This window comes from Asparagus officinalis, chromosome 1 (genome assembly GCF_001876935.1).
Source record: "Asparagus officinalis chromosome 1, Aspof.V1, whole genome shotgun sequence".
Lineage (NCBI taxonomy): Eukaryota > Viridiplantae > Streptophyta > Magnoliopsida > Asparagales > Asparagaceae > Asparagus > Asparagus officinalis.
The window spans coordinates 18919194-18947003 of NC_033794.1; the positions used below are offsets into that span (position 1 = coordinate 18919194).

General features: G+C 37.6%; 3 protein-coding genes and 2 long non-coding RNA genes across 5 annotated transcripts in view; 4 read left to right on the forward strand and 1 right to left on the reverse strand.

Moving 5' to 3' along the window:
* The window catches only part of LOC109831382 (protein N-lysine methyltransferase METTL21A), an 8287-nt gene extending 6224 nt beyond the window's left edge, over positions 1-2063 (forward strand). The window contains exons 4-7 of the mRNA XM_020398711.1: positions 674-858; positions 1447-1560; positions 1639-1775; positions 1853-2063. Coding sequence (XP_020254300.1) covers positions 674-858; positions 1447-1560; positions 1639-1775; positions 1853-1882 — 466 coding nt within the window. The 3' untranslated portion in view covers positions 1883-2063. The remainder of the gene's footprint in view (positions 1-673; positions 859-1446; positions 1561-1638; positions 1776-1852) is intronic.
* Positions 6657-7593, forward strand: LOC109839666. Its single transcript, XR_002246694.1, has 2 exons — positions 6657-6985; positions 7244-7593. It is a non-coding gene; the product is annotated as an uncharacterized LOC109839666 (long non-coding RNA).
* On the reverse strand, positions 19839-21100 carry LOC109839672. The gene is made up of 3 exons (XR_002246700.1): positions 20906-21100; positions 20385-20565; positions 19839-20113 (listed from the first exon to the last, which is right to left on the reverse strand). It is a non-coding gene; the product is annotated as an uncharacterized LOC109839672 (long non-coding RNA).
* LOC109831391 lies at positions 21310-22460 on the forward strand. Its single transcript, XM_020398719.1, has 2 exons — positions 21310-21988; positions 22369-22460. The coding sequence occupies exons 1-2, from the start codon at positions 21310-21312 to the stop codon at positions 22458-22460; spliced, it is 771 nt and encodes a 256-aa protein (XP_020254308.1).
* LOC109820206 (coiled-coil domain-containing protein 12) overlaps positions 23317-27810 on the forward strand; it is an 11290-nt gene continuing 6796 nt past the window's right edge. The window contains 2 exon segments of the mRNA XM_020386315.1: positions 23317-23532; positions 24657-24821. Of these exon segments, the coding sequence (XP_020241904.1) occupies positions 23408-23532; positions 24657-24821 (290 nt within the window). The 5' untranslated portion in view covers positions 23317-23407.

Consider the following 27810-nt stretch of genomic DNA (forward strand, 5'->3'; position numbering starts at 1 on the left):
GGGCCAGGGGTAGTGCCCAAGAAGAAATTTATTTACAATTGTGTGGTGAGGGTTTTTGTATTTTGGCCCTAATAGAAGCCCTTGCTAAAAATATGTATCTTCAATCACCTTCTACTTTTGTATCTAGAAGAGAGGGAAATTAGTAAGGTGAGATTAAAGATTGAGAGATTGACTGTAATTTTCATTGATTAGTAGTGGTTCATGACCTGATTATACTTCAAGGATGTAGGTAATGACATTGATTATCAAGCCTTGTTAAGATCCCTGTGTCCTTGTAATTGTTTTCTCTGGTTTTTTAGTCTTACTATTGCCAATCTGGAAATAGGTCTTCTGTTATGTTGCTAACACATTTGAATGCTTCTTAAATGTTATTGGGTACAATCTCATATATGTTATATGAGATGTAGTGCTATGTTTTACATTGTTATTGGATATGTGATTGGGTACCTTCTCATATATGTTATATGCGATGTAGTGCTATATTTTACATTGTTATTGGATATGTTACATGTGTATTAGTCAGTTAACTTCTATAAATGCAGGCTGTTGGTTCACAATTTATCAGGCTAAGCTTTTAAAATAGCTTCATGTTTGTCATACAGAATGTTCTCTTGTAACTTATTAGTTTAAGCTTCTGAATAAAGTGATTATTCGATGATTCTATGTTCTTCAGCTGCATAGCAGCTATTCTAGGTGCTGATGTTATCCTAACTGATCTCCCTGACCGATTGCGTCTTCTGAAGAAAAACTTGGAAGTCAATTTCGAAGGAGGAAACCTTCGGGGTTCAGCAAGAGCTAGTGAACTTACATGGGGTGATGAATTGGACAATGAGTTCATAGAACCACTGCCTGATTTTAGTAAGGATAAGCTAAATAGCACCGATAATTTATTGTGGGGGTATATTTTGAAAAACCCCTCTGAACTTTATAAATTATAAAAGAATCCCTCTGTACCTTCAAAAATATGTTAAAACCCTCAGAACTATTGAAAATTCTCACAGACAGCATTAACACAGTAGAGTAAAAAGTCTAAACTATTCTTTTTTACTTGTTACCTACCCACCCAAAAAGGGTTATATAGAAGTTATATGTAGTAGATATGGGTAAAGTTATCCAAAAGTTGGACAACTTAAAGTAGCCAATCTTGCCACAGTCGCAAGTGGCCTTCGCTCTCGCTGTGGTAGGAACACGTCCCTAAGCCCAGCCACATAGAGACATGTGTCCTTGCTACAGCGCAAGTGAAGTGAAGACCACTTGCGAATGTGGCTAGCATTGGGCACTTAAAGTAACTACCGTCAGTCATGATACTAAAGTGAGACATGTTCAGAGGTTTTCTATGATTTATAAAGTAGAGGGGATTTTGTGCAAAACCTCCTAATGTTCAGAGGGATTTGTGATTTCACCCTTTATTCTATGCGTATTTACTGTGAAATGTTGTGCTTTTAGTACTTGGTTCGGATGTAATATACAGCGAAGATGCAGTTAATGACCTGCTTGATACACTGAAACAACTTTCTGGGAGCCATACAACTATTTTCCTCTCCGGAGAACTACGTAATGGTAAATTTTAGCCTACAGATGTATTATTATTTTCATTTTATGAGTGGCTTGAGATTGTCGAGATATTCATTTTATCAGATGTTGTGCTTGAGTGTTTCCTGGAGGCTGCGCTCAAAGATTTTGTAGTTGGGCACGTCGATCAGACACAATGGCATCCTGATTATTGCAGTCAGCGTGTAGCGATGTTTGTTTTGGTGAAGAAAAGTCAAGAAATGGTAAATATTGGAACGTTTGTTTAATTTGACACAACATTTTGATTTGCTTATGTTTCAGTTTTGTGTTTATGCTGCAGTTGGAAGTCCAAAGGGTTCAGTTGTTGTAAGTTAGGAGTAGAGGAATCAAAGCTGTATGGAGATTTCTATTTTGCATATAATTATTGTAGGTTTAAAACATTTTCGGTAACTTTTTATCCTTGAATGGGTCATTTTCTTCTGTGATTTGTTGTGTAATATGTAACACATTGCATACAGATAAATGAAATGACAGAAATTGTAGATTCTAAACTGCTCAAGGTAAATGAAAAAAAAATATTGGCGAACTACTTTTGATCACAATCATTGATTATTTAGTGGGTGATTGTGATTTATTCTAAATCTAACACTAAGTTAACATCTAAGGTTTATAGTTAATATCTAACAATTAGATTTAGCATGTGATGCCTAAAGTTAACATTTAATAATTAAATTTAACACGTGAGATTTTAAGTTAACATGCCAGGTCTAAGGTTACATTTGATTTAGAAATTAATATAAAAGCTTTGGAATTATTAGATATTAACTTTATCACATGTTAACTTTAGACCTCACATGTTAACTTTAATTATTAGATATTAATTTTGAATATCTCATGTTAAATTTAGACCACACAGGTTAACTTTAAATATTAGATGTTAATTGTAAATTTTAGATGTTAATTTAACAGTTAAGTGTTAATTTCAACGTGATTTTAGTAGATAAATATTTTAGCCAGAGGAGACGGTCTTCAAGCAATGCAGCAACGGTTTTGTAAAAGGAGGAGAGATGTTGTGGAAAGAATAAAAATGACAACGAAGAGGTCGTGGTGACGGAAAAGATTATAGTTGAGAAATAATAAGAAGAAAGAGAAGGAAGATGCAATTGCGAAGGTGAGGAGAAGGAGGGAAAATTATTCATGCCTTCATGAGAAAAAAAAGGGATATTAGAGATTGAGGGTTGGGTAGTTTGGGATAAAGAAGAACTCTCTCTTTGTTGAGGTAACAACAAAAAGAGGGTTTCTTCACATTAGAAGTTGCATCGGGGAGCAAAGCGACATGACCAAAGTCAATGGGATTTGGTCAAATGAGAGTTCTAATTCTAGAGCCTAGACATAATTTTTCCAAAAATATATGCTCCTAAAATATACAAATTCATCCAAGCCTATGTAGGGTGGTTTACAAGTAACCTCTAAAAAGATAATTTTGAAATAACAAAATATATCCTTTTTATATTGCAAGATCTTTCTTCCCTGTTCACCAATGACTCTGGAAACACTAGCTAAATTAAATTAAAGATTTCAAATTTTCACCCTCTAGATTTCTTTCCATGACAACAACCTTAAACAAGTTTCAAGTATGTTTTCCCAAGAGGAAAATGGTAATAATGGAATATTCCGGGTGAAAGAAATCTGGTTCTTGTGCTTAGAAACTTATTTGTTATTTTATTTTATTTTTTTCTAATTTAGTATTTTTCTCATATTCAACCCCAAGTTTTGTGATATGCTCAATGTCATTAAGTTTTTTTTAAATAGCACCGTATCTCGGTGACTCGGTTAAATATCAAGGTTATGGGTGTAGTTTACAAATAAGGGTTTTTGTCTTTGGGTCCAATACTTTACCATGATTTATTTATAAATTTAACTAATTTCAACCGGTATTTATAAAGTCATAGGACTATGTAGGGCTGTCCATTTTACCCGCCGGCCCGGGCCAGGCCCGGGCCCGGAAATCCGGGCCAGGCCGAGTTCCGGGGTCCGGGTGCCTCAGCGGCTCCCGGCCGGGCCCGGCCGGCCCGGACAGTACGGCGCCGGGCATCATCCGGGCCGGCAGCCCGGGCCCGAGCCCGGCCGTGTGGCAACAGTCACAAATCGTGACCGTTGCCGGAAAAAAACCGGGCTGGGTCGGGCCGGGCCGGCCACAACGGTCACCAATGAGGTGACCGTGTGTGAAAACGGCCGGTCCGGGCCGGGCCGGCCGGCCACAACGGTCAACGCAAAGGTGACCGTTGTGGCCGGCCGGCCCGGGCCGGGCCGGCCCGGTCATAACGGTCAGATTTGGCCTTTTGACCGTTTTGCCCCCAAAAACGGTCAAAAAACGGCTATTTTGTGAGGTTATTTTGGTCATTTGCCTAGGGGGCTGGTTCTATAAATAGAGGGGGGTTTTCATTTATTTTCTTCACACCAAAAACTCATCTCTTCTCTCTTATACTCTTATACTCTCTCTTATACTCTTATACTCTCTTATTTATACATTCTAATCCTTTCATCAAATGGCTTCCGGATCTGATTATGAAGAGCAAAACATTTCTCATGATCCTGAAATGAGTCCTCCTACTATAAGTTCTCCTACTATAAGTCCTCCTACCGAAGTTAATCCCGAATCCGGTGGCAACGAATCTGCACCAAGAGCTCCTAAACGGCCAAGATCCGATGTGTGGAATTTTTACGAGAAGATCGACGTCACCAAGGATGAACACAGTAGGATCCTCACCCAGAAGGCTAAGTGTGCTTTGTGCGGCAAGATTTTTCAAGCTCATCATAAGAGCGGCACCAACCACCTCAAACGCCATTTAGATAAACACAACAAAGGCCAGACTCCTCAAGGTGATATCCGACAATCTATGATTTCTCAATCCTCCTCTTCTGGTAGTCTCGGTAGTTGGAACTATAATGCTGCCAAAGCCAGGAAATGCGTAATCAGGTTTATCATTCTTAAAAATCTTCCTTTTAAATTAGTAGAAGATGATGAATTTGAAGATATGTTTAGAGATGGTTTTTATCCTGCATTTAAAAAATTTTCTCGTCAAACCTGTCAACGTGATATTTTAAAATATTATCAGCAAGAACAAGAAAAAATAATTTCTTATTTTAAAAATTTAAACTGTAAATTTTCTTTAACTTCTGATATTTGGACATCTAGAGCACAAACTGGATATTTATGTATCACAGCACACTGGATTGATGAAAATTGGCAAATGTTTAAAAGAGTTGTTTCTTTTATTGCAATAGAAGAGTCACATACTGGTGCTAATGTTGCAAATTTAATAATTGAAGAACTTATGAAATTAGAAATTTCACAAAGAATATTTTCTCTTTCACTAGATAATGCAAGTAATAACAATGTAGCTGTTGATTTTATCAGATCATCTTTATCATTACCATGTCATGGTGATCTTTTTCATATTAGGTGCATCTGTCATATTTTAAATTTAATTGTTCAAAGTGTATTTACTGAAATTAAACCCATGATAGAAAAGGTTAGAACAGTTGCTTACATGCATAGTGCTTCTGAACAAAGATTTAAAAGATGGAAATAATTTTGTAAAAGAAAAAAATGTAAAGCCTAGACTAATTCTAAAAGATGTTGACCATAGGTGGAATTCCATATATGCAATGTTAAGTGTAGCAATAGAATATAAAGACATTATAACTGATTTTATAAACTATTATGCTTCTAGTTCTAGTTCTGGTAGCACTTATGGAATAACTGAAGATGAATGGACAGTTATATGTAATTTAAATGAAATGTTACAAGTTTTTTATGATGTTACCATGTTATTATTTGGCTGTTATTATCCAACCATTACTTTAGCTGCTTTACAAATTTTAAATATTCAAATTTTTTTTGATAAATATCGTTTGGATGCTACTTTTGGACCTATGGTTTTTGAAATGGAGAGCAAATTTAATAAGTATTTTAGGCCTATTCCTCATATTTTTGGTTTGGGGGTTCTTATTGATCCATGCTTGAAGGATATTGACCTTCGAAGTTTGTTACAGTCATTGTATGGTGGACAGGTTATAGACTTAGATGATGGAACCACCCTGAATGCTACTACTCATCATTTACTTATTAGAAATTATTTTCAAACCTTATATGATGAGTATGCAGCTAGACATGGTGTAGCTGCACAACAGTCTGCAGCTTCGGTTTCTTCGAGCTCATCCCGAGCCCGAGGTAAAAGTGTAAGTTTTGATAGGTATGCAATGGTAGCCGAGCTAACTGGTGGATCTGGACTTGGATCGTCATCATCAGAGGTTTCTGAAATAGATGAATATTTTTCTGCTTCTTTAGTTAGATGTCAAGGAAATGCTTTAGATATTTTGCAATGGTGGAAAGTATATGGATCAGTTTCATATCCTATACTTTCCACCATGGTTCGTGACTTACTAACAGTGCAGGTTTCGACGGTAGCTTCGGAATCCGCCTTCAGCACAGCATGTCGTTTGATCGACGATCACAGGACATGCTTGGATCCGTATACTGTACAAGCGGTAATGTGCCTACAAAATTGGTGGAGGTACGAGAAGCGAACGCAAGACATCGATCGGATGGCTGGAATTGAAGATAAATTTGAAGAATTGGGACTAGCAGATAGATATAAAGAATAGATTGTAGTTTTTATATCTTAGCTTAAAATTTGTAAAGAATTATTTTGGAAATAATTGCAAATGATAGTGATATAGGTGAGTAGGTGCCAACCTAGTTGGGATTTACTTATCTATTGTGATGCGATTAATTCCAAAATAAATTTGTACTTGTAATTTGTAAATGATTTATTAATTATTAATAAAGAATTTGTTTTTATCATTTTTTATTTGTAATTTATGTCATTTTAAGTAATTAATAAAATTATTGTTTTTATTATTTTTCTTGTCTTTTTTTATAATTTATAATTTAAATAACATTAAAAAAATTTGGAAAAAAATAAAAAAAAAATAAAAAAGAAAGAAAATCACCCGGGCCAGCCCAGAACCGGGCCCGGATTTTCGGGCCGGGCCGGGGGCCGGGCCTAGGACTATGTGTATTTGCCTCCAAACCCAAAAAACACTAATGCATCCAATATGTGTGCAATATATACAAAAATAAATTGTAAACCCTAAATTAACACTTGTCTCCTCCTACTACTCTCTATTAACTCGTTGTTTTTCATCTTCTCCCTCTTCTTCTTGCTTCCTTTTTCTCTCCTCCTCCTTCATTTCTAAGCACACAGTCTCTCTCACTCCCTCAAGACCCTCCTCCTTCAAGATCCATTCTCTGTCCTCTTCAAACTTCTATCCCATCACAGACTCTTCACCCATGGGCTTCCCCTCTCTCAACTCGGAGCCTAACAGGTAGGACCTATCTTAATACAAGCCCTGCTCAAGAAGGGAGATTAGGCAGCCTCAGATTCCCCAGGATATGATCACTCTGGTAGCAAACTAATGGCTTTATAGCCTGATTTATTTAGTTTTATGCTGGTTATGTGTTTGACGAAATGCCCTTTTGGAATTTTTATTTGTTAGTTTGCTTGATAATTTATTAGCTTTGTTTGGTTTCATGCCCGCCATGTGGTTGACGAAATGCATAAAGTGGGCTTTTTATTTGTTTGCTTATTTTGTTGATTACCTTGATTTAGTTCCATGCTCATTACATGTTTGGTGAAATGTCCATTTGGATATTTGTTTGTAGTTGGAGGATATGGAGCCGAATGCCTCGTCAAAGGCCACAGTATTGAAGCTTGCGGTGCAAGGGATTATCAGAAAGATGGTTGATGAGATGGAGTCTGGGTTAATGATGGAGATGGATTACATGTTATTCATTTTGGATGTTTGGTAGAAGCAAATTCAAGTAGTTTGAGAGAAAGTCGAAGTTAGTAAGGTTCAATTTAGCATTTCACATTTAAATTATGCATTTCTAGAGATGAAAAGAAATATTAGTATAACCTTAGGTTGTTTTACATTCATTGATATGCTACTAATGTTGTATTTATAGTGAAGATATAAAAGTTAGGCTTTCACCAAATTTGGTCTACTTTTGAAGTCTAATTCACGATCGTATTTATTTCACTGCATTGCAAGTTCGGTGCGCGTTGCTTATGGACATGATGAGTATGTATTGTGTATGTGATGTTATTTATGGAGGTGAATGTAAGTGTAACATGTTATTTTGGAAGTGTTGCCAGACATTTTGAAAGTATAGCAGACTATATTTGTTGACAGTGATCTTTAGCGGTCTTGGTTGTATTTTGTGTATACAATAACATTGGATATAACGTGTATGTGATGTTGATTCTATGCATGTTGCTCATGGATATGATAAGTATTTCTTGCATATGTGATGATATTTATGGAGGTGAATGCAAAGTAATGTTATATAATATGCATTTTGTATGGTTTATAGCGGGTTGTAAAGATATTTTGAAAGTACAGTTTATAGCATGTTGTAAGATATTTTGAAAGTATAGTATTTTATTCTGAAATTATCGAAGGTTATTCTGAAAGTATAGCATATTACTATGGAATTATAGCAGATTATTCTGAAAATATAACATGTTATTTTAAAAGTATAGCATTTTAATATGAAATTATAGCATGTTATTTAAAAAGTATAGCATGTTATTATGACAGTATAGCGTGTTATGATGAAAATATAACGTGTTATTATAAAAGTATAGCATATTATCCTGAAAGGATAGCGTGTTATCCCAAAAGTATAGCATGTTATCTTGAATGTATAGCGTGTTATCTTGAAATTATATCGTATTATTATGAAAGTATAGCATGTTATTCTGAAAGTATAGCGTTATATCATATAAATGGCTAAGTGTTAATCATCTACGAGGAGCTGACACATGTCCCTCGTTAACTCAAGACCAGCTCAACCTCTCCCTATACAGGACAACTCGAATGGCTACAACACTCGACCCTTCCCAAGAAGGGCCAAGTTGAAAGACGTCCTCACTGGAAACTCACCAATTGAGCTGACTCAACTCCTCTTCACTCTACAAGGCCGGATCGAGAACTTTCGAGGCTAAATAAAAAGGAGGTACTTATCGGCCCCCTCGCATGACCAAGATGAAAGGCTTATTTGTTGACCTTCTCATAGAGACGAATCGGGAGGTAGTTTATGTGACGCCTATGGGTTCACACAAGGCTGCAGTCTAAGGTAAAATCAAGAATGTCAAACCTGCCATGCACCACACCGTGCAATAACATGTTTCACCATCAAAATTACTATCTCTCTAGTAGAGTCAATAACAGGGGTATGTACAAAAACAAGTAAAAGATAATACAAGAATCAACTGATGAAATAATAGAGATCAAATTAATATTTCATCAGCTAACATACTGAAGTACAAGTCAATGTCTGAAATAAATGAACTGGAGTTCTCAGCAAGTCTCAAATACAAAATGTCTAAATAAGAGGAAATAAGGCACACAACCTTTACAACTTCTAGAAATAAAATCCTCAAATGTCTAAACAGAAGTCTACAGTGGAGCTCAAAAAGAAAAATATACCTAAAACAGATAGTTGAAACTAAAGTGCATCGCCATCAAATCACCGATCGTATTTAGGAACTTACAACATGAGCTTAAGTACGTCGAGCGAAATAATCCAAATAAGAAAACCCTCATGTATACACCTTGTAGCTTAAATTGTAGATCCCTAATGATAAGAGGGTTTTAGTACTTAGGAAATTACAACACGAGCATATGTACGTCGAGCGAAATAATCCAAATAAGAAAACTCTCATGTATATACCTTGTATCTCAAACTGTAAATCCCTAAATACCAAACCCGAAATCTAATACAGGAACAATAATAAAAGAAGACAAACCCATCTCAAATACCAAACCCGAAATCTAATACAGGAACAATAATAAAAGAAGACAAACCCATCTCAGAACTTAAATCCGGTGTCATGTCGTAACTCAAAAGAAGACAAACCCATCTCAGAACTTAAATCCGGTGTCATGTCGTAACTCACATAAGTGTCATGTCCAACCTATGTAAGTATCAGTGTCAATCTCAAGGTCTAAATTGATGTCCAACACATGGACTAAAACTAGATGTAGTGGATGTCCAACACATGGACTACCTATGAAAATTGTCTAACACATGGACTGAATGTGATAAATGTCCAACACATGGACTACACATCATAATTGTCTAACACATGGACTGAATGTGATAAATGTCCAACACATGGACTACACATCATAATTGCCCAACACATGGACTAGATAAAATATATGAACAGATGCATATACCCTAATTTCTCACGTGTCTCGGTGTGCAAATCTAAACTCGTGTCCGCATATCATCTCACATGTAAAGATACAGGTTAAACAATAATTTCTAATACTCGTTATTCGAGGCGACTCCTCGTTCATATTAAAGCACGCAATAACAATAAACAAGCATAAACAGTTTCAGTTAAACTGAAACAACCCAAACAGACCCAAACTGAGGAAACTGAAAAATTCCTTATCAGTCGACTCATGAGTCGACTGGGATTGGTCGACTCATTGGTCGACCAGAACAAAACACAAAACTATAAATTTTTCCGTCAGTTGACTTATTGGTCGACTCATCAATCGACTCATAAGTCGACTCATTAGTCGACTGAGCAGAAAACTCCCAGTTTTTCTGCATCCGATGATTTATATGAAAATTTTAAATCTAAAGTTCTTCTTCATCATGTCCAACAAAATATTTCTGATTCTAACACATGTGTATCAACAGAAACGAAAGATTTGCATATAATAACTTACATTAAAAACCTAAACATATTTATCCATGTTTTAAAATGTTTAAAAACAAAGAAATCACAAAGAAACACATGTTTAAAACTAACTCCAGATCTGGATCTACATTACAAAAACGTTGGTGAGTTTTTATTAAGCTGAAAATGTAGATCTTGCAACTCATAATATAAAACATTTATCTTTATGCACAAAAATACGTTTTAGGCTCAAGAATTCAAAATAAATCTCAAAGAAAACTATACAAACAGTGGGTGAGGACTGGGCGAGATGTTACTCGCCTCTGGTATGCTAGAACAACTCCTGAATCCGAGAGAGGATGATTCTCTTCGATGCACCTCGCCAAAACCCGCTGAAATCCTCCGAAAATCCCCAAAAATCACCAAAAACGAACTAGGGTTTGAGGAGAGAGAGGGGCTAGGGTTTCTCTGGGATTCTGATGGGTTTGGGGTTGGTTTCGGGTAAATATATATATATATATAATACGGTTAAAACCTGAAAGAAAACTCACCTAAACCCGCAACTAAAAAATCTAGAAATCTGCTCGTAAGTCGACTCATAGATCGACTCATAAGTCGACTCATGAGTTGACTAAGCCGGCGTTTTCCAGATTCGTGCATGTTTTGCTTATTTGCCAAAACCAATGCACAAAACTCTATAAAAATACACTCATACATATCTGATAACTTGTTATCAAATATATCTATGACCTCAAGTCATTTACCATAATAGAATTATCTATCACCAATAATTTACATATACTTCTAACAAAAATACGGGGTTTTACATCCTTCCCCCCTTAAAATAATTTCATCCTCGAAATTCAGAAATCATACTCAAACAAATAATATTACTCTAGATAAGCATATAGCGATATTTTGTATTTAACAATCTAGGATGACTATATTCTCACTCAACCCTTAATCAAATGGAACTAGTACGTCGGGCGAAAAATCCAAACAAGGAACCCCTCATATATATACAATGTGTTCCAAAAAATTAAGAATTGAGCAGAAATATCTTCATCTAGCGTTAAATCTAAATATAATCACACAAATAATCATACACATAAATCAATCCACTTCCTCAATAAATGCAGGAAGTAGCGCTACATAGCATCTCCGCGCTCTCGAAAATCATCTTCGATGTCCACACTTAACCATCTAAAATATAAATACCCCCACTTAACCCCTAACTAAATAGAACAAGTACATCGAGCAAAAAATCCAAACAAGAAACCCCTCATATATATACCATACGTTTCGAGTACTTAAGAGATAAGTGGTAATACCCTCATTTTAGTGTTATAAACATCGCCATAATTGAATCTATAATCCATATATAAGTCATACAAAAAGATTTAATTTACCTGCTCAAACATGTGTGGATAGTCGCGACACATGTCCTCTTCTCGCTCCCTAGAAATCTCCTCAACGCCTCTTCGGTTCAACTGAACTTTCACCAAAGGAATTACCTTGTTTCTAAGCCTCTTGTCCTCTCTGACAAGTATACAAACTGGAATCTCAATAGTAGTTAAATCCTCCTGAAGCTCAATCTCTGGTGCATCCAACACTCTCTGTTGCTCCTCATCATGCAAGTGCTTCTTGAGCATAGAAACATAAAATACATTGTGTATACTAGACATCGATGCTGGAAGATCTAGTCTGTATGACACAGCTCCAATGCGTTCCAAAATCCGAAAGGGTCCAATATACCTCGGTGCAAGCTTTCCTCGTCTCCCGAATCGCTGAATGCCTTTCATAGGCGATACTTCAGCATAATCGAATCTCCAACCTGAAACTCTAAGGGTCTTCATCTCTTATCTGCATAGCTCTTTTGTCGATTTTGAGCGGCTAAAATCCTCTCTCTAATCAATGTTGTCTTCTCAGAAGTCTGCTTCACAAGCTCTGGCCTAAGCATTAAGCTATCCTTCGGCTCTGCCCAGCATATCGGTGATCTACAAGGTCTTCCGTACAATGTCTCATATGGGGCCATACCGATCGTCGCTTGATAACTATTGTTATAAGCGAACTCTATCAGTGTAATATGCTCCTCCCAGCTACCTTGAAAGTCTATGACACGAGCCCGCAACATGTCTTCCGACACCTGATTCACCCTCTCCATCTGACCATCTGTTTGTGGGTGGAATACACTGCTGTAAGATAATCTGCTACCGAACGAATTCTGGAAACTCCTCTAAAATGCAAAGTGAACACTGAACCTCGATCCAACACAATCGTATCAGGAACTCCATGAAGTCGGACTATCTCCCGAATAAATATCCCCATATATGCCTAAGCTGTATATATAGTCTTCACTGGAATAAAATACGCTGACTTCGTCAACCGATCCACAATCACCCAAACTGAATCATTCCCCTTCTTCGACTTTGGCAACCCTACAATGAAGTCCATGAAAATATCCACCCATTTCCACTCTGGGATGGGTAAAGGCTGAAGTGTTCCTGATGGTCTCTGATGCTCTGCCTTCACCTGCTGACAGGTAAAACACTTAGCCACATACTCTATAATCTCTCTACGCATACCACTCCACCAGAAGTGTCTCTTCAAGTTCTTGTACATCTTGGTGGTTCCTGGATGCACTGTATACCGAGTACGGTGAGCTTCATCAAATAGCTTCCTCTTCAGCTCGGCACTGGATGGCATAACCAATCTATCCTTTATCCGTAGACCTCCATCTGCTCCAATGGTCCAATCAGCTTTAGGTTCTTTAAAAATCTCCTCCTTTCGGATTTGAATCCAAGAGTCTTCCAGCTGAGCTCTGACAACTCTGACACTCCAAGATGGCTTTACTGACACAGCTCCCAGAAATACACTGGTTCCACCAATCTCGGGTCTGAAATCAAACTGGCTAAGAGTAAGAAGATCTCTATACAATGAACACCTCAAAGTCAAAACCCGATGTCGACGCTTTCTGCTTAAAGCATCTGCTACGGCGTTCGCCTTTCCCGGATGATACTGGATCATGAACTCGTAATCCTTGATAAATTCAATCCACCTCCTCTGTCTCTGGTTGAGTTCCTTCTGAGAGAAAAGATACTTCAGACTCTGGTGGTCTGTGAACAGCTCAAACTGCACTCCATACAAGTAGTGTATCCAAGACTTCAGTGTAAATACCATTACTGCTAACTCCAAATCATGAGTGGGATAGTTCTGCTCATGTACCATCAACTGACGTGAGATATATGCTACTACCCTCTGAGTCTGCATCAAGACGCCTCCTAAACCTGCCAATGATGCATCTGTGTAGACCACAAATGTTCTGTCACTGCTTGGAATAGTCAAAACTGACGCTGAAGTCAACTTAGTCTTCAAGATATCAAAGGCCTTCTGGCACTCCCCACTCCAAATAAATTGTACACCCTTCTTCGTAAGGCGTGTAAGTGGCATCAAAATCTTCGAGAAGTCCTGGATGAACTTCCTGTAATAGTCGGCTAAGCCTAAAAAGCTACGAATCTATGTCACCGTCCTTGGCGGTTCCCAATCAAGAACTACTGTAACCTTAGTCGGATCCATTGTTATGCCCTCTCTACTGATGATGTGGCCGAGAAATCTGACTTCTGAAAGCTAAAATTCACACTTGCTGAACTTGGCATATAACTGATGCTCCTGCAGAGTCCTCAAAGCTAACTGTATGTGTTGCTCGTGTTCTGCCTCTGATCTCGAATAAATAAGGATGTCATCGATAAAAACAATCACGAACTGATCCAAGAAGGAACGAAAAACCCGGTTCATCAAATCCATGAATACAGCGGGTGCATTGGTCAACCCAAATAGCATAACCATGAACTCGAATGATCCATATCGAGTAAGAAAAGTGGTCTTGGGAATATCCATCTCCCAAACTCGTAACTGATGATAACCAGAACGAAGATCAATCTTTGAGAAATACTGCGTTCCCTGTAACTAGTCGAGCAAGTCATCAATCCTAGGTAATAGGTACCTATTCCGGATAGTGACATTGTTCAACTCTTTATAATCAATGCACAATCTCATACTATCGTCTTTCTTCTTCATGAAGAGGACCGGTGCGCCCCACGGAGAATGACTACGACGAATAAAACCCTGAGCTAACAACTCGTCCAACTGGGTCTGAAGCCCCCTCGTCTTAGCCGGTACCATGTGATAGGGTGCGCGGGATATTGGGGCTGTGCCTGGCTGCAACTCAATACAGAACTCAACCTCTCTCGCAGGAGGTAGTCCAGGTATGTCCTGAAAGATATCTTGATACTCTGAGACAACTCTAGTCTCCAATAAATTAACACTCCGATCCCGTCACATCACCTCCTCGATGTACGCCAGAAATGACTCCGCAAAACGGTTGCCCTAAGAGGTTACCACAATCATCTCGGACCCATCGGACGCCCGCAAATTGACTGTCTTCGCAAAGCAGTAAATACTAACATGGTAGAAAGACAACCAATCCATACCAAGGATAACATCAAACTCAGACATATGCAACACTATCAAATCGACAACGAACTCCGACTCATCTAAACTGATAGTACACCTCCTACAAACGCTCTCCAGAAGCGATATCTCACCTAAAGGGGGTGAAAACTGATAAATGAGTGTCTAATGGCTGAGGTACAAGCTGGAGTCTAGACATAAAATCATACAAAATGAAGGAATGTGAAGCTCCCGAATCGAAGAGAATACGGGCGGGAAAAGAATTCACAAGGAACATACCCTCCACCACTGCTCCGCTAGCTCCATGATCACGTGATACTACCGCATATTCTCTGCCTGTGGCTGACGTCTGCTCTGCTGCTAGTGCTGGAGAGTACAGAACTATCTTCCCCTGAGGAACCTCCTGAACTGCACGAATCTGTCCCTCAGTCTTCTGAGCTGCTGGCGGTGCCTCTAGCCTCATGTGCTGACCCTGACCTCTGTCCTGAACTCTCTACTATTGTTGGTTCGGGCCCTTGCCCTGCTGAGCTCCTACTGGTGCGCTGCGACACTCCGATGCCTTATGTCCGACCTTACGACAATTATAGCAAACTCCCTAAAACTTACGCTGTTGATGCGTTCTATGATCCTGCTGGGGTCCCTTCTTATGAGGGTCCTGATGCTGCTGCTGAGGTCCCAAAAAAGGTCTCTTGTTCTTACCATTGTCCCCGTTCTGTCCTGCCTTAGTCTTCCCTTCCTTATCTTTCTAGAACATGACAGTCTCAATCTCCCGTGAGGTGGCGGCCTCTGCTACCTCTCGAACTGAATAGAACTTCCTCGAGACGAGGTATCGACGAAGATTAGGGAGGAGCCCTGCTAGAAACATTTGAGCCTATCGTTCTCTTGTCTGCCACATACCCATGAAGTGTAGCTACTCCATAAATCTGCTCTCAAAGTCTGCCTCTGACATGTCTTCCTGAGTCAACCAGGACAATTCAAGCTCCTTCCCAGTCCGTGCTGCAGAAGAAATATATTGCCCGTCAAAGAAGTAGACGAAGTCCTCCCATGTGAGGGTCATCCGGTGCTCTGGAGTGAGCTGGAATCGATACCATCTTCCGGCCTCTCCCCTCAGACTGTAGGATGTCAATCTCTGTTTCTGGACCGAATCCACATTATATATGTCGAGGGTGTTACTTACATCCTACTTCCACTTATGGGTTGCAAGAGGGTCTGATGTCTCCTGAAACTCAGGTGCCCTCATCTTCTGGTACCTCTCTACCATACGGAGCCAAGCCTCCTGCTCTGTGGCTTTATCCGGAATTGCTGGTGGAATAGCTGCAGGTGCGGTCTCTGGGGGTATCTCGCTAATAGGAACGGCTGGTATCTCCTGTGGCTGATCTGCTAGTGGTGGTGGTGGCGTTGGTGGCGTGATATGATTCGCCACAAGCTCCTCAATTGCTACCATCCTAGCTACTATGAGAGCCATAAGATCTATCAGGTACTGGGGAGCTTGTTGTGGCTCAGGTGGTGCCTGCTGTGGCTCGGGTTGAGCTTGCTGTGGCTCAGGTGGAGCCTGCTGCAACTCTGCCTATCCAGCTCTCCGAGTACGAGGTCTACCACGTCCTGCCATCTCTCTCATCATAAGAAAATAAGAGTTTATGAGTCAAAATAGACATATACACATACATAGCATATCACAATATGATTTTCACAACAATTTAGTATTCACACAAATACTTTAAATTTACACAAAAATAGTTGTCATAAAAAAAATATCCTTAAATTTTAAGATATACGCATATATCATCCTCACTCATACTAGGGAATCCTTACAGACTCTATACATGAATCCCAAGGAACTCTATCCTAGCTCCACGACTCGACACAGGATGATCATAAGGATACTGGAACTAGAGCTCTGATACCAACTGTGACGCTCCTGGGTTCACACAAGGCTGCAGTCCAAGGTGAAACCAAGAATGTTAAACATGTCATACACCACACCATATAATAACATGTTTCACCATCATAATTACTATCTCTCTAGTAGAGTCAATAACAGGTGTAGGTATAAAAGCAAGTAAAAAATAATACAAGAATCAACTGATGAAATAATAGAGATCAAATTAATATTTCATCATCTAACATACTGAAGTACAAGTCAATGTCTGAAATAAATGAACTGGAGTTCTCAACAAGTCTCAAATATAAAATGTCCGAATAAGAGGAAATAAGGCACACAACCTTTACAACTTCTAGAAATAAAATCCTCAAATGTCTAAACAGAAGTCTACAGTGGAGCTCAAAAGAAAAATATAACTAAAACAGATAGCTGAAGCTAAAATGCATCGCCATCAACCTGTGACTCTCCAGGCTCCTGGCTCGTTACCTAAAAGGGGGAGGGACAACGAGCGTCAAAGCGCTAGCGAGCAACATCATAATAAGTACGTCGAGCGAAATAATCCAAACAAGGAAACCCTCATGTATATACCTTGTAGCTCAAATTGTAGACCCCTAATGATAAGAGGGTTTTAGTACTTAGAAAATTACAACACGAGTATATGTACGTCGAGCGAAATAATCCAAACAAGGAAACCCTCATGTATATACCTTGTATCTCAAACTGTAAATCCGTAAATACCAAACCCGAAATCTAATACTGGAACAATAATAAAAGAAGACAAACTCATCTCAGAACTTAAATCCGGTGTCATATCGTAACTCAGCCTATGCAAGTATCAGTGTCAATCTCAAGGTCTAAACTGATGTCCAACACATGGACTAAAACTAGATGTAGTGGATGTCCAACACATGGACTGCATATGAAAATTGTCCAACACATGGACTGAATGTGATAAATGTCCAACACATGGACTACACATCATAATTGCCCAACACATGGACTAGATGAAATATATGAACAGATGCATATACCCTAATTTCTCACGTGTCTCAGTGTGCAAACCTAAACTCGTGTCCGCATGTCATCTCACATGTAAAGATACAGGTTAAACAATAATTTCTAATACCCGTTATTCGAGGCGACTCCTCGTTCATATTAAAGCATGCAATAATAATAAACAAGCATAAACAGTTTCAGTTAAACTGAAACAACCCAAACAGATCCAAACCGAGGAAACTGAAAAATTCTTCATTAGTCGATTCATGAGTCGACTGGGATTGGTCGACTCATTGGTCGACCAGAACAAAACACAAAACTGTAAATTTTTCCGTCAGTCGACTCATTGGTCGACTCATCAGTCGACTCATTAGTCGACTGAGCAGAAAATTCCCAGTTTTTCTGCATACGATGATTTATATGAAAATTTTAAATCTAAAGTTCTTCTTCATCATGTCCAACAAAATATTTCCGATTCTAACACATGTGTATCAACAGAAACGAAAGATTTGCATGTAATAACTTACATTAAAACCCTAAACATATTTATCCATGTTTAAAAACGTTTAAAAACAAATAAATCACAAAGAAACACATGTTTAAAACTAACTCCAGATCTGGATCTACATTACAAAAACGTTGGTGAGTTTTTATTAAACTGAAAATGTAGATCTTGCAACTCATAATATAAAGCATTTATCTTTATGCACAAAAATATGTTTTAGGCTCAAGAATTCGAAATAAATCTCAAAGAAAACTATACAAACGCTGGGTGAGGGTTAGGCGAGATGTTGCTCGCCTCTGGTATGCTAGAACAACTTTTGAATCCGAGAGAGGATGATTCCCTTGGCTGCACCTCGCCAAAACCCGTTGAAATCCTCCGAAAATCCCCCAAAAATCACCAAAAACGAACTAGGGTTTGAGGAGAGAGAGTGGCTGGGTTTCTCTAGGATTCTGATGGGTTTGAGGTTAGTTTCGGGTAAAAGAAAATATATATAATACGGTTAAAACCCTAAAGAAAACTCACTCAAACCCGCAACTGAAAAATCTGGAAATCTGCTCGTAAGTCGACTCATAGGTCGACTCATGAGTCGACTAAGCCGACGTTTTTTAGATTCGTGCATGTTTTGTTAATTTGCCAAAACCAATACACAAAACTCTATAAAAATACACTCATACATATCTGATAACTTGTTATCAAGTATATCTATGACCTCAAGTCATTTACCACAATAGAATTATCTATCACCAATAATTCACATATACTTCTAACAAAAATACGGGGTTTTACAGTTTATCCTCGAGCCTGCTGCCGATAGTCGATTGCCATCACATTGAATACATGATCAGAATCATCATTGCTCCAGCCTCAAAAGTCTTATGGCTCTTTGGACCTCGTCAGCTCCACGCATACCTTATCACCATCACTTTAAAATGCCTAGGTGACTCATACCACTCTGCAGCTGGCACCTATAAAGTGACTGCCAATTGAGCCTCCTACTTGGACTCAGCCGTAGTTATGCATTTGTTCTTTGGATCTGCTATCAAGGAAAGATGTTGTCTACTGCTTAGGGTATGCAATTTCTTGCTAAAAACACTGCACACTCTCTCTTCTTCTCCACTCAAATTGAACACTAACTTAATTGTCGGAGGAATCACAGGAGATCCTAACTCCGACCCTCTCATGCATTGTTCATGTGTAGGACTAGATTCGCTGCCCGAAGACCAGTTTTTTAAAGAAGATTGGGGATCCCAATACTTTAAACAATCCACACTTAACCCTTAGTTAGATTACTGACATTAACATATAGCTTATTATCCTAAAAGTATAGTTTGTTATACTTCTAGGATAACACACTATACTTTTAATATAACACGCTATACTTTCAGAATATGATGATATACTTTCAAAATAACATGCTATACTTTCAGAAGAACTTGTTATACTTTCATAGTAACATACTATATTTTTAGAATAACATGCTATACTTTTGAAATAATCTGCTATACTTATATAGTAATATACTATATTTTTAGAATAACGTGCTATACTTTCAGAATAATATGCTATACTTTCAAAATATCTTACAACCTGCTATACATACAAACTACACATTATATAATATTACGTTGCATTCACCTCCATAAGAATACATACTCATCATATCCATGAGCAACGTGCAAAAAATCAACATTAAATGCACGTCATATACAAATTTATTGTATACACAAAATACAATCAAGACCGCTAAAGCTTATTGTCAATGAAAATAATCTACTGTACTTTAAAAATTTCTGGCTACACTTCTAAAATAACATGTTACACTTTCATTCATCTCCATAAATAACATCGCATACACAACACATACTTATCATGTCCATATGCAACATGCACAGAACTTGCAATGTAGTGGAATAAATACGGTCGTGAATTAGGCTTCAAAAGTAGACCAATTTTGATGAAAGTCTAACTTTCATATCTTCACTGCAAACACAATAAAACATAATCCAACATTAGTAATATATCAAGGAATGTAAAACAAGCTAAGCTTATAAAAAAAAAATGCATTGATTGAAAAACCTTCCACAAAAGCACTATCTAGTTGAAGTATGTTGATAAGATTATACTAATAGGATTGGACAGAGTTTTAAAAAGTGGAAGTGTGATACAATTTACTAGGGATTACATCAATATCGTTTTCCATCCTTAGCATTGCATATTTAAAAGGAGAAATACTAAATTGAACCTTACTAACTTTGAATTCCTCTCAAACTATTTAAATTTGCTTCTACCATAATGTCCAAAATGAATAACATGTAATCCATCGCCATCATGAGCCCATACTCTATCTCATCAACCATCTTCCCGATAACCCCTTTCACTACAAGCTCCACTGTCGCCGCCTCTGACGAGGCATCTAACTTCATATCCTCCAACTACAAACAAATTATCCAAATGGGCATTTCATCAAACAAATTCCAAATGTGAAACAAAAATCAAGCTAATCAAGCAAACAAACAAACCCAAAAAAAAATCCCAATTGGGCATTTCACCAAACATGTAACAAGCAAGAAACTAAATTAAGGTAATCAATAAAGAAGCAAACAAACAAAAAAACCCTACTTTAGGCATTTCATGAAACACATAGCGGGCATGAACCAAACAAAGCTAATCAACTATCAAGCAAGCCAACATAGAAAAATCCTAAATGGGCATTTCGTCAAACACATAACGAGCATGAAACTAAATTAGGCTATAAAGCCATTACTTTGTTACCAGAGAAATCATGTCCTAAAGAACTAAGGTGAGCTGCTCTTCCCCCTTGAGCAATGGGTTCTACTCATTTGTCTCTAAGTTGAGAGAGAAGAAGCCCATAAGTGAAGAGTCTGCGATGGGAGAAAAGTTTGAAGAGGGCTTGTTGAAGAATGATTCAAAGTTGACTTTGTCTTTAGTTGTTATTTTGTTAGTGGAGTAGTGACTAATAAATCTGAAATTAGTTTAGATTTTTATGGTGATTAAGTTGTTTTGTAAGCCTATATAAAGGCACTTTTAGTTGATGAATAATATAGAAAAATATTATCTCCTCATCTCCTCTCTAATTCCCAACATGGTATCAGAGCTCCAGTTTTCTTGGGTTTGTGAGGATTTAAAAAAATAGAGTGATCAACCTTTGTTTTTTAATGGCATCCAACAATTTTTCGTTTCCATACCCCATCCTCAATGGAGACAATTATCAATCTTGGGCTATCAAGATGAAATCTCATTTGAAAGCTTTGAGTTTATGGGAAGTTGTTGAGAGTGACTATGAGCCAACCCCTCTTCCACAAAATCCAACCCTAAAACAAATCAAGACGCACGATGAAGAAAAAGCAAAGAAGCCAAAAGCCCTCTCCTGTATTCATTCGGCTATGTCGGACGGAATCTTCACAAGTATAATGACTTGTGAATCACCTAAGGAGGCGTGGGAGATGCTAAAGGAAGAATTCGAAGGCAACGATCAAACAAAATTGATGCAAGTTCTTAATCTCAAAAGGGAATTTGAGATGCAAAAGATGAAGAAAGGTGAGACCATCAAAGTGTATGTCGGTAAGCTTATGGCTATTGTCAATCAAATTAGATTGCTTGGTGAAACATTTTCAAATGAAAGAGTGGTTGATAAAATTTTAGTCACTGTTCCCGAAAGGTATGAGTCCAAAATTTCCTCACTTGAAAATTCCAAAGACCTATCCAAAATAACTCTAGTGGATTTAGTCAATGCCCTCAGTGCCGTAGACCAAAGGAGAGCAATGAGGAATGAAGAAAATGGTGAAAAAATTGAAGAAGCCTTATTAGCCAAGACTTCATCTTCAAAAGGGAAAGGCAATTATTTAATTATTTTTATTCCCACTTAAGTGAAAATATCAATTCCTTGTCAAATGGTTAGGAATGACAATCCCCACATAAAGTAGGAATTGATAAGAAGTGAGAATAGTAATTCTAGCATCTAAAAATACATCGTGTTTGTTATGCATGAATAATGAGTTGGAATTGCATTCCATTCCCACTCATTCCCACGTACCAAACGAGACATCTAGGTAATAGTTAGCAAAACCCAATCATGAGCTTTTACATTTTTACATGGTTAACAGTAAATTGTTGCCGATTATGATTTTATTTATGAACTTGAAATGCAAACACATCGTGAACATTTTTTACATGGTTAACAGTAAATTGTAACTAAAAGCTTATGATTCCTATAGCTATAGAGAAAAAGGATCATGATAGCGTAGTAACTGATTTTGGAGAAGTTTATAATAGCTGGTTCATGAAAAAAGTAGCTATAATTTTCTAAAAAGAACATGTGGTATTCCACCACAATTTTCACATTCTTGTCATTTTAGACGCGTATATTATTTTATGAGGCAGTTTATGCTACCTCATTAATGAAATAAGGGGGTGTTTGTTTGCATGCAAGTAAAATATGAAAGTGAGAAAGTTACTTTTATTTAACAATTAAGGTGTTTGTTTTCATGTAAGTGGTTATGAAAGTGAGATATAAGAAATTTACCACATATGATTTAATGTATTTTTGACTTCCCCTAAAAAAGTGGTGAAGTCACATGAAAGTAACAAAAAAGTAACTGATTTAATTAAATGATTTTAATTATACTTTCTAATTAATCTTATTTTGCCGCATCATCTTCATATTGCACTTTCGATAATAATTTAATTTTTCAAACAAACAATGTATTTCACTTGCGTGCTGACATGGATGTAAAAGTTATTTGCAAAAAAAGTAACCTACATATTTTAAATTCACTTTCAGATTGCCAAACACCCCCTAAGTTAACAGAGAGTAGGAGGAAGAAGAGGGGGGGGGGGGTAATTTAGGGTTTATAATTTATTTTTGTATATGATGTATGCATATTAGATGTATCAGTGTTTTTGGGTCTAGAGACAAATACACATAATTCTATGGATTTATAAGTACAGTTGAAACGAGTTGGCATTGTTTTTATAAATAAATCAAGGTAATGCATTGGGCCCAAATATAAAAACCCCAACGATGTTAAAAACCCCAAAGATGTTATAGGTTCCAACAAGAGAAATCTACAAACTATTGGCCTATATGAGTTGGTATCGGGCCTTAGCCAAGCCCGTTAACGGCTCTACTTATTATTCGGATCCGGGTACGAACCGTTATTTTTTATTTGTAAAACCCTAGCCCCCAATTCCCCCTCTTCTGTCGATTCTCGATTTAGGGTTTCAATCCCTTTGTCGATTCGTGCGGTGAAATCAATGGGAGCTGAAGAGGAATCGATCGAGCGAGCGGCCAACGATCGCCGCGAGAGGCTGAGGGCTCTTCGAGCTGCTCAAGAACTCTCCTCCATGCCCGATGACGCGCCCACTCCCAACGGAAACCAGTGAGTATGCTCGATAATTTTCTGGAAAAATATTCTCCTATTACTAAAATTTTGAGTACTACTCATAATTTCACGTAGTCGTTGAACTTATTGTTAACTCTATGCAACTTTCAAGAATTCTGAGAAATTTGAAGAGATCGAATGTAGAAAACGAAGACAATTGGATCTTTAAAATATAAAAACTGTAAAATTTTAGGGCAACCAATATTGGACAGAAAAGTAAAATGATCAATTATCAGAAAGCATTCTACAAACGTTACCAATGTGTATGAGTGACTTTCTGTTGACGAGGGGTATAGTTTTTTTTTCTTTTTTTCTTTTTTTTTAATTTGCTATATGCTTCTATTTCATTGTTTCAAAAGTTGACATGACTTTTATGCTCAAGTCCAAAGGAAAATCTAATCCTGTTTTGGAGTTTGGAGAACCAATCTCTCATTCAGAATACTGTTTGAGACTTGATACGAGTATAGGATTATCGGTGCTGTCTTAAAAGTAATGAAATAGACAATATCACAGAAAGTGCTAGGCGCCAAGGCGCCCGCCTAGGCAGATTTTTTTTCTTTTTTTTTTAACTAGAGGTGGAGAAGATTTTGCTGAAGGTTGGAGGTGGTGGAAGTGTTTGGAGTTGGTGGAGGTGGCCAGGAGGTTGGAGGACCCGGTGGAGGTAACGGATGAAATTAGACCACGGCCTAAGCTTTGCAGTTCGCATAACAACCCATGCCCCCGTAGGTGCTTCCAAGACCTAGGCCGCCGGCCTTAGTACCGGTTAGGCCGCCTGGACGGCTTTTGAAAACTATGGAAAATGGAAATAAGGAATACACGAAGAAGTCAAAGTTTTATATATGAGCGCTGTTGGTTAATTTGGAATTTGGATTTTCACTTATGTAGAAAGGCATTGGTGTAAACAAATGATATTAGAATTGTTGATAGTATTACTATTATACAAGTAAATTACAGTCGCCATTTTTTCCGGACTTCCTCTCTTCGTATCCAATTGACCCTTAAAATTTGTGTTACGTGATTATCGAACAGGTCTGGGTGTTTGAATTTTTTTTAACATCAAGTTGATGATTGCTTACAGTATTCTTTGAGGAAAATTTTTGATTTGGATTTATTTCATGCAGAGAGGTTGCTGATGTTGAAGATAAGTCAATAGAACAAGCTGCTGGTGAACGCCGTGAGAGGCTGAAGGCTCTAAGAGAAGCAAAAGAGCTTTTAACCACACCTGATGGAGATTCAACAAAAAGTGATGGTAAAGCAGAAGAGTCAGAAGAAACTGAGGAAAGCCAGTAAGTTATCTATCCTTTGCTTGTCGAATTAGCCGCAAATATAAATTATGTCGGTTAAGAGGGTCAGTTCTATTAGTGTTTTTTTTATGTTTGTAATTATGTGGTACTGCTGGTGTCCATGTAAGTTGATGGGTTTCTTGCTTTATTATGGATCTTGTTCTTGTTACATTTCATGTATGTAGAGGTATCCCTGTCACTGCTATGGACTGTCTCCCTTGAAAGCTAATATCACTACTATTCTACCTACCTAAAGTTTGAAGTTTATCTCCGTAGAGTTTCGGTTGTATTAGATAATATAGGTAGCAAAATACTTCTATTAATAGTTATTAAGATGACATTAGTTTGGTCATTGATGTCCCATCACAATTCAGGTGAGCAATCTTAGAGGTTGGTGGTGGTTTTACGATCTACCCATTTCTGAACTTTCACATGAATGATACTGTCATATTTCAACTCTATAAGCATGTGTTTTAAGTGGTTTAAATCATATAACCTCCATTCCCTCCAAAGATGTAGATTGATTCTTATTCTTTAGTGATCACCTCTTGCAGAGAAAGCATTTGCTAAACGTACGAGCACCATTTACCAGTTGCAATTTTTGGGGCTAAAGCATAGAGAATTTTCATTTAGCAATAGTACAGTAACTTTTTTCTTTTGCTTTTTGAGAAATAACAGTAACCAGAAATTAGTAAGAGACAGGTCATTCAATAACATATGCAGCATGCAAGTTGTTCGGTCGTTAGTTTTGTGGTTTTTGTAAGAAAGATAGTAATTAGAAAATACATGCTAAGCGGAATTCGTGTTATGATGTAATTCTTATTAAATTACACATCCTTTGCAAGGGGGCAAATGTTATTGAATAGTGGCTCTTGACATGTTTCTCTTATATCCCAACAGAAAAAAAAAAAATCAAGAGGAAGGGAGGGGTGGCTCTTCACATGTTTCCCTTATATCCCAACAGACCAGAGAGAAGAGAGGGGGAGAGGGAGGGAGGGAGGGAGGGAATCTTCTGTATAAGCTTTTTAAGCATCTTAAATGTTTTCTAAATCTTCAAAATCCTTCTCTAGGAAGATCCTCATAAACCCCCATTGCTCATTTCACATATATTTTCTTTATGCACTAAGAACTCCATATATAACTTGGGAACACACTTCGTTACTTGCTATTGACACTGTAGCAATTCTGATGGGTAACCTTGGGCTATCCATCATGCCTTTCTGCTATACAATTATTGATCTTTTGCTTCACTTATTTTGTTATCATCACTGCCCTTCTCTTATATTGATGTACTGTTCACCTTATGTTAGAAGTTCTCTCTTTTTGTCGTTTGTTTTTACCTTATCTCTTGCGCTTTTCCGCTAGAATATCTCAAAATTCTTGAGGTTCTCTTGCAATTGCTTCATTCACCCTCCTTGCCGTTCCTAGAATGCACATTTTCACCATGCTTTTCTGCTTTCCATCTTCAACACTAAAATAACAAACAAAAACATCTTCCCCCTGCATGTTCGTAGGCAGGCAGGCAGGCAGGCATGCATGCATGAATATGAAAGCCACAGGTGCTAATGCATTACACATCAAACCTTATTTTCTTACTTTTTTGACTTCAGCCTCAAAAAACCCAAGCAAATAACTCGTTAGGCTTGTTCGCTTTTATTTAGTTTTAATTTCCCCCCCCTCCCCACCACCCCCGCATACCGCCCCCCGTACATTTTGCTGTTTGTGTGTGAGGAAGAGGAAGCCACGTTACCGTGTGTAATTTACAACCGGCATGGTAAGTATATAGTTAACGTTGCAAGCTGGCATGGTAAATATAAAGTTAACTTGCGAAGCAGTGGAACCCATGTTTGTTGTTGGGCTTCTTGCCCCCCCCCCCCCCCGACCCACATCCCAAAAAAAAACAAAAACAAAAAAGAAGACAAGAAAAAGCAAATTTATCTACCTATGGTATATACTCTTTGTGAATGAAACATTGATACAGACTAAGCCTGTAACAAAGGAAGTAACAAAAAGACCCAGGTCCCACCAGCTAATATACCCCTTAAATCATGGTTATTTGCAAAAAATACCCTCCAAATCTCAGTATTTGCAACACTAGCCCTCAAATCATCAATTTGGGGTAAATTACCCTCAAAGCAATTAATCATCAATTTTGATAAACTAATTTACAACTACAATGTAAAAATTAATAACAAAATAGTCAAATTTTTATCACCAAGTAGATGATTTGTTGATTTTAGGGGTGGGTTTTTCCCCCAAAGATGATGATTTGAGGGGTAGTTTTGCAAATACTAAGATTTGGGGGGGGGCATGTTTGCAAATAGCGACAATTTAAGAGGTATATATGCAAATAACCCATAAAACTTCTGCTTTGACTAAACTAAACTAAGCCTGCGACCAGAGAGGTGTAAAAGAGTAAAGTGGGGCCCAATAAATATATTAGTAGGAATAGAATTTCTTAAGGTGGGTTGGGGTCAAATGAGATGCCCTTTATACCATTCAATGTGAGCATTACATTCTTGTGCAAAATCATCCAGATTCAGAATATGTCCAACTTTTCTGAGTTGTGCCAAAGAACAACCAGTTACAGGAAAGGCAAATGTTTACAATTTCATTGATAGGTTTGTTCATCTTGTTTTAATACTTCAAGTTTCTAGTGCCACTACAGAGCGAACATTTTACTTCGCAACAAAATGACTGATAGATTTGTAGCAGTCAACTTGGTTGTTTACATTGAAAAAAAAATGAACTCGCAAAAGAATTTACCACCAACATGATCATATAGAGGAATTTGATTCCATCAAGTGTCATTGGGCACATCATTCTTAAAAGGTCTTTTATCTACCTTTCTTTCTTTTATGTTTTCATATTGTCATATGACTTTTAGTATTTGTATTCTATTATGAATATATTTGAATGAAAAAAATTACAAATTTGATTTGAAGTTATTATTCTTTTTTCTTATGAAATAAGAGGAATTTTTTGTATTAAT

Bases quoted from the DNA above. Each gene is read 5' to 3' on its own strand.
- LOC109831391 (XM_020398719.1), top strand. From the start codon at position 21,310: ATGGCATCCAACAATTTTTCGTTTCCATACCCCATCCTCAATGGAGAC. The intron at 21,989-22,368 runs GCAATTATTTAA...TGATTCCTATAG, and splicing joins TTCATCTTCAAAAGGGAAAG to CTATAGAGAAAAAGGATCAT.